Here is a 7,816-nt window from a genome sequence, read left to right on the forward strand (position 1 = left end):
TATAAATAAAGAAATAACAGCAACTGTGTAATACACATTTAAAATTATGTTACTAATCAGTGTCACCATCACTTTTGTCTTTGAGAGTCAGGCATCCACTCCCAAATTAAGTGGAGATTATAAGGACGCTAGACAGAAAAGCTAATGTGGCCTCATTATTGCCTTGTCTGTTGACGAGCACTCGCCTGTTCTTTTGCTGTCAAGCTAATGAGGGAGCTCTAATGTTTGTTTTCAGTTTAAACAACTGCAAAAAGAGGACATGCAGATAGTGTTCATGTTGACATTTAAACATAAGATTTGTTCAATCTTGTTACAGTACTAATTTATGCATGTTTTTTTTTTTGTTTTTTTTTATTTAGCCATCAAACATTTGATTCAAACTGAATGCATGTCAATATGATATAAGAGAGTACATAAAGCTTGTGGACAGCCACTTACTTTTGCCACGGCTCTGTTTTATTTGCTTATCTAATGCTGGATTTACTCGTCTTCATGCACAGATGATGGATGACGATGACCAGTACAGCTCCTCTGAGGGCAGCACAGTGGACGGCCTGCCAGCCGGGGAGGGTGGAGAGTCTATAGACTTTGAACTGGAAGAATCTATGGAACCTGATGCCTGCTTTCCTTATGGTGAATACTACTACAACCACTGCCACCACTTGGCTTACTGCAGCCTTGGTGTGAATCTGACACTGCATATTACACTGGTAAATCACCATCGCTGCTTTGTCTCTACTCAGGTTGTGTGCAAAGGTTCCAGTGTTGTCAGGTAAATGCGGATGTGGGCTGGTGGAAAATATGGTGGACACTAAGAAAGACCTGTTACCGGATAGTGGAGCACAACTGGTTTGAGAGCTTCATCATCTTCATGATCCTGCTTAGCAGTGGAGCATTGGTAAGTTTGGGCAGGGGGAAAGAAATGTCAATAAAACACCTAAATGTGCTGCTCTGATGTATTTATCTGCCATCTCTTGTCAGACAGTAGATTCTCAAACTATTATGTGCATTTAATGTAATTGAGTTAGTGCATTCTCACCTTAATCTGATGTTACTGCTATGGTTCTTTACAAATATTTATCAATCTATGCAAAATAAGATCAAGATTTTGAATAAGATGTATTTATTTTATTTGTATTTGCATTTACAATTACTGCTTACTTTACTTCAAATCTAGGCGTTTGAAGATGTCTACATTGAGAAGAGAAAGACCATTAAAACAATGTTGGAGTTCGCAGACAAAATCTTCACCTACATCTTCATTCTGGAGATGTTTCTGAAATGGGTAGCGTATGGATTTGCCAAGTACTTCACAAATGCCTGGTGCTGGCTGGACTTCCTCATTGTCGATGTAGGTTGAAACACAGAAACTTACACCTTTTTTTTCCTAGTATCTGTCAATACGTCCCTTTAAACTTAGAATAATGTGTCTCATGTAATGTGTGTGCATGTGTTTAGGTGTCACTGATCAGTATGGGAGCCAATGCTATGGGATATTCTGAACTCGGTGCCATCAAGTCTCTGAGAACCCTGCGAGCTCTAAGGCCCCTGAGAGCCTTGTCACGATTTGAAGGCATGAGGGTAAGAGTCACTGGATTTGCTCACCCACTTGAGGCACCAGCTCCATGCACTGACAGAGCACAGGCACTCTGCAGTCTGGCAGGTAGCCAAAGTGTGTTGCATGAAAATGAAGCATTCCTGTTCTTCCCTAATCCTCTTTGTCCAGTTGTTATTTGTCCTCAGGGTTGACAAAGTTGATTACTTATGACTTTCTTATGAATTTCAATGTATACAAGTGATGGTGGATTTTGATTAAAGTGACGTTATGTAGCCAGTTCGTATTTTAGCAGCCGAAGTTGTAAATATGGACAGCTGTACACGTGCATTAGATCATTTTACGAGTTGACGAGTTTGTTAGCACAGCCAGACATTAAGCAAGTGCAACAACACAAGACATAGCAGCCAGCTAAGTAATGAGTTAGAAGCAAGCCTGACATCTGTCTTTCAACCTTTTATTTCATAAAGCTCTCACCAACGACTAAAAGCCAGTCCCAGATTTACTCTTGTTTGGCGGACTCTTGCTCAGTCACTTTATTTTTCTCTTCTTAGCATCCCAGTCAAAACAAACACACCCACAAAATCATAGACATCAATGTAATCTATATTTCCAGTTTTGGTTATTGACGACATCTTAAACTATCTACAGTACAAAGCCCAGGACTTTATTTTCTGTTTCCCTTCATTAGGTGGATTTAGTCACCTTTGCATTTCCCATAACGTCAAACTATTCCTTCAAGCCGCACCAATAAACTAAGCATTTTATCTCATGCCATTACGATGTTTTGCTGTGCAATTCAAGCACAGAGGGTTTGACAACTTATGTAACTGAAGCGGGAGGCTTTGTCAACTGCTGAAATCAATGTAGCATGTATTGATTTGTTGCTTTCATATTGTGGTGGTCTAGATTTACGATGATGGTCTCTCGTCACGTGGTAGCCAGTGAATTCCCTCATTTGCATGAACAGCTTTTTCGTGTACTCCAGTAGGCCTACATCCATTATTAGTCCATCCATATTTCACTGTTTTGGTTATTGTTTGCTGGGTTCTTTAACATGATTTCATTTATGTTTCTGTTTACAGTAAGCTAATTTTGTGGCGTGGTCCTGCCTCTACAAGGTGTTCTGTTTCAATGTTTCCCTAAAATTTAGTTGTAGCTCACTAAAACCATTTTTAGATACATAGCATCAATTTCCAGCCTCTTTTCCTAATTCTTTTCCCCCTCACATTTACTGTGCAGTTATCATTGTATTTGGTATGAGCCATAGCTGTGGTGAGCTCATGCTGATGTGTTTGTTGGTTCTGAAACTCTTGTGTTTTCCTCTTCTTACCATGACCATTAGCATTCAATGTCGTGTATCTGTTCTATTCTATTATGTGATCTCTGCCCGCTGTACAGATGGATTATGTTTGTGTGTTGGTGTGCAGGTGGTTGTCAATGCCTTGCTGGGAGCCATTCCCTCCATCTTCAATGTGCTGCTGGTATGTCTCATCTTCTGGCTCATCTTCAGCATCATGGGAGTGAATTTATTTGCGGGGAAGTACTACGCTTGTTTCAACACAACCACAGATAAGCGTTTCCTTCCATCAGAGGTGCCAGACAAGGAAGCCTGTAGGAATACAACTGATGCTCGCTGGACTAACCTCAAAATCAACTTTGACAATGTTGGCTTGGGTTACCTTGCACTACTGCAAGTGGTAAGTAACTGAATCATTTGTAAGTGTTGGATAATTATGCAATGCGTGCAACTTTAAGCTTAAAAATTGTATTTGCTGTATAACAATAGCAAAAATAAAAAAAAAAACATTTTCCCCATATTGTTAATTTCTGTATAGGCTACATTCAAAGGCTGGATGGATATCATGTATGCTGCTGTGGACTCACAAAGCAAGGTAATCAAATGTTCATGTTAAGATCATTCTGTTTGTTTTTTTATCTCTCTTATAAATTGTGCCTCTCAATATCATATTTTTTATAATCCCTACAATACAATGCATACTGTTGTATGTTGTTATTTGACAAAATGGATTATATAGTGTGAACGAGAGACATTCATATTTGATGCAACAAAAAAATGAAATCACAACACGTAGAACAAAGAGCCAAACCAAAAAGAAAAGAACAAACTTTCCTGCAAGTACTAGATGCAAAAAAATGTTTTCATGAATACCACAGAGCTTTTCCTCCTTTGCATTTTTAACATGGCATTAGAGCTGTCATAACTTCTTTTACTATACGCAGCTGTGTGCATGAAATCAGATCACAGTTACACTTATCACTGACTCCTTGATTACAACAAGCTGTATACAGACATACAAAAGGTCTGCTCAAGGAATGTTTCCGTCTACCACTATTCTAGGACCTGTAGAATTAAATCACACTTGCTGTTACAACCAGTTGCCAATTAATAAAGATTAAAACATACTAATGTCTTCATTTTCTGTCTCTATTCTAGACAGACAGACAACCGGATTATGAGATCAACCTTAAAATGTACCTATATTTTGTTGTTTTCATCATCTTTGGAGCCTTCTTCACACTTAACCTCTTTATTGGTGTCATCATAGACAATTTCAACCAGCAGAAGAAAAAGATAAGTATCAAGTCTGCTATATAAACAAAATGTGATATTTTCTACCTGATATTAAATAGAAATGCAGTATTTAAAGTAATTACCATTAGTTTCTTCTCCAATGCAGTGTCTCCTCATCACCTTTTCTGTGATTTAACATGCCTCATATCGCCTCTTTACTTAGGAGGTCAAGACATCTTCATGACCGAAGAACAAAAGAAATACTACAATGCCATGAAAAAGTTGGGGTCAAAGAAACCACAAAAACCTATTCCTAGACCATCAGTATGTGCCTTTATTGAGTCCAACATCTAATCTGTATTACAAAACTGATTGTCCATCTCTTTATTTCAAAGCAACTAAAATGCATTTTTGTTTCTCCACCTTGTGTTTTTTTCAGAACAAAATACAAGGATACATCTTTGACCTCACCACAAAACAAGCATTCGATATTGTAATAATGGTGCTAATATCGCTCAACATGGTAGTGATGATGGTGGAAACTGATACTGACAAGTCAGATGATGATGATAGTCAAATTGACTATCTCTACTACATTAATGTGGTATTCATTGTCATCTTCACTGGAGAGTGTTTGTTGAAGATGATCTCGCTCCGCCAATATTATTTCACAAATGGTTGGAATATATTCGATTTCATCGTAGTCATCCTGTCAATCATTGGTATGATTCGCCTTTCTTCACTGTGGTGCTCAAATAAATTAAAATCATTATTTTATTCAGTACACATATTGTTGACAGTTTATTTAATATATTTTTCTCTTTTTCTTTAGGTATGTGTCTCTCAAAAATTATAGAGAAGTACTTTGTTTCACCCACCTTGTTCAGAGTCATCCGACTGGCTCGGATTGGCCGTGTCCTCCGCCTTATTAAAAGTGCCAAAGGAATCCGCACCCTCTTGTTTGCCTTGATGATGTCACTTCCTGCCTTGTTCAACATTGGTCTCTTGCTCTTCTTGGTGATGTTTATATATGCCATCTTTGGCATGTCAAACTTTGCTTACGTCAAGAGGGAAGCAGGCATTGATGACCTTTTCAATTTTGAGACATTTGGCAACAGCATGCTCTGTTTGTTCCAGATTACCACCTCAGGAGGGTGGGATGGCCTATTAGCTCCCATTCTCAACAAATATGAAGGTGAATGCAACAATGCCACAGAGCATCCAGGCAGTTCTGTTAAAGGAGACTGTGGAAATCCACCTGTGGGAATTGCTTTTTTTGTGAGCTACATCATCATATGTTTCCTGATTGTGGTGAATATGTACATTGCAGTCATTCTGGAAAACTTCAGTGTGGCCACTGAGGAGAGTGCGGACCCACTAAGTGAGGATGATTTTGAAATGTTTTATGAGGTCTGGGAAAGGTTTGATCCTCATGCAACACAATTCATGGAGTACAATAAGCTGCCAGAATTTGCAGATGCTCTGGATCCACCATTACGCATACCCAAGCCTAATAAGCTCCAACTGATCTCTATGGATTTACCCATGGTGAGTGGTGAACGTATTCACTGCTTGGACATCCTGTTTGCATTTACAAAACGTGTTCTTGGCGAGAATGGGGAGATGGACATCCTAAGGGGCCAGATGGAAGAGCGGTTCATGGCCTCAAATCCTTCCAAAGTGTCCTACGAACCCATCACTACCACCCTTCGCCGCAAACAGGAGGACACATCAGCCCTTGTCATCCAGAGAGCGTATAGGCAGTATACTAGGAAACAGGTTTCCTTTAAGCCAAACATTCAAAAGGATGAAACATTCATTGATAAAGACTATCTTGCCACAGACGAACTCAAAGAAATCTCTAGCGCTGATAAAAGTGAACTGACACCTTCAACGGCCCCTCAACCTTCATGTAACAGTGTAACAGCAAATGGAAGAAACAAATATGAAAAAGACAAAAGTGAACGGGAGGTTGTGGGCAAGGATGTTGGAGAGCAAGATATATGAAACAGAGACATTTTAATGAATGACAAAAAATGTTTACAATCTTTCAAAGTGACTAAGACATCCATTGGTTTCCCTTCTTTTGTATGGATATCTATGCCAAACTGATCATGCTTACTTGAGTCTGAAGGCTGGTGCCTAAACTGGAAAAGTGGCACATTCAGGCTGTAGTGGGACCACTGTGTTCAGGCGCAAAGATGCCTTCTGGCTGTTTGTGGGGATGGGCAAGTGTTCTAAAAGACACATTAGTTAATGCTTCTATTGCAGCTAGTTCTGCTATCCAGTGTCTTGGATTATTGTTATATCACTGACTGTTGTATTACTTTACCTACTTATTTTTCAAGCAGAAAGAAACAGTCCTAATGTTATTACTTTAAGAATTTATAGTTTGGTTAATTGACTTTTTATACTTTTTTTTTTTTACTCTTGAAAATGGTTGGTCCTTCAGGGGTAGTCTTTACAATGAGCAGCATAGCTTTAAGGCTAGTCTTGCTAACTGATAGCACTTAGAATACTTGACAAGTCCAAGAAACCATGTCGGAGTTGCTGCAGTTATCTAGAAATGTAGACCTGCATGAATGTTTCTCCACGATTATGCATGCTAGAGTGTAGCTAGAGTGTAGCTCTCTCACTGTCCATCATGCTTCATGATGCAAAGTATACAGTCACACATGGCTGTTTTTTTTTTTTTACACATTACAGACACGACCTTAGCCTACAGTCCAAACAAATCCAGCCGAGTGTGTCGATTATGTTTGATTATCAGTGTCAGAGCAGTAACACTTGGCAGAAATACTTTGCACATTCAGTTTTAGTCAATCATCAAAATCATTCACATACTTTATCTCAGCCTGCTGTGTGCTACGTTGTGTACCATTTACAATATTGCTAATTATGTGCAAATGTTATCATGAAACTGTGCTAAAAATGAGTTTTCAGGTTTGTCTTTCAAAGCTTTCAAAGAAAAAGCAGATGTTTGCACATTCAAACTGACCCTGTTATAAGTTACCTCTCTCAAACACAAATCTTTGACAGCTTGCTCTGGGAGGAGATAGTCTGTAATATTGTCTATTTGTAGGACAGCAGCATCATGAAAACATACAGATCTCCTCCATGTGTCTACCTTTTTTCCTCATTTTGTCTGTTCTCTCTCTTTGCTGTGTTTGATAATGAACCTCAGTGTGTATTCTGTAATGATTATGAATTGATGGAGTTTATGAAACAATGACTATTTATTACCTGTGATATGAAACCAAATATATATAACAGGGATATTATACATTCAGAAGGAGCTGCAAGGTGAAAAATGTAAATGCCCATGAAAAACTGTTATATGGATGGTAATTTTTCTTCAGAATACAAAGCCCTGTGTTTGACTGCTGGTAATGTATGTGACTATGCTGTTACTTTACTTTACTTTACTGTATTCAACCATGATCTGCATATTTTTATTTAGAAATTATGACTGAAAAAGGGTAGTTTTTTTTTTTTTTTTTACAGTTTACCTCTCAATCTTTATCATGATAAATATCTAAGTTGAATGAAAGATGACTCAGAACATTCTGGATGATTGTCTCAAGGACATGGCATCACACATCTCATGTGCCCTTGGCTGTTTCCTGCTTCAGTTTACATTTTATAGTGGCAGTTGTGTTACTATGAGATCCACCCTAAACTGTGTCACAACTACATCTGTTGTTCCATGTTATGAAAGTATAATT

At 38.4% G+C, this 7,816-nt stretch overlaps 1 protein-coding gene across 1 annotated transcript in view; it reads left to right on the top strand.

Moving 5' to 3' along the window:
• The window catches only part of scn1laa (sodium channel, voltage-gated, type I-like, alpha), a 38,485-nt gene extending 30,905 nt beyond the window's left edge, over positions 1-7,580 (top strand). Inside the window, exons 18-27 of the mRNA XM_027290812.1 lie at positions 501-633; positions 744-898; positions 1,178-1,351; positions 1,459-1,581; positions 2,986-3,255; positions 3,394-3,450; positions 4,014-4,151; positions 4,311-4,415; positions 4,531-4,813; positions 4,924-7,580. Of these exons, the coding sequence (XP_027146613.1) occupies positions 501-633; positions 744-898; positions 1,178-1,351; positions 1,459-1,581; positions 2,986-3,255; positions 3,394-3,450; positions 4,014-4,151; positions 4,311-4,415; positions 4,531-4,813; positions 4,924-6,098 (2,613 nt within the window). The 3' untranslated portion in view covers positions 6,099-7,580. The remainder of the gene's footprint in view (positions 1-500; positions 634-743; positions 899-1,177; positions 1,352-1,458; positions 1,582-2,985; positions 3,256-3,393; positions 3,451-4,013; positions 4,152-4,310; positions 4,416-4,530; positions 4,814-4,923) is intronic.
• Positions 7,581-7,816: the final 236 nt, after the last annotated feature.

This window comes from Larimichthys crocea, chromosome XVIII, assembly GCF_000972845.2.
Source record: "Larimichthys crocea isolate SSNF chromosome XVIII, L_crocea_2.0, whole genome shotgun sequence".
In the NCBI taxonomy this organism is placed as follows: Eukaryota; Metazoa; Chordata; class Actinopteri; family Sciaenidae; genus Larimichthys; species Larimichthys crocea.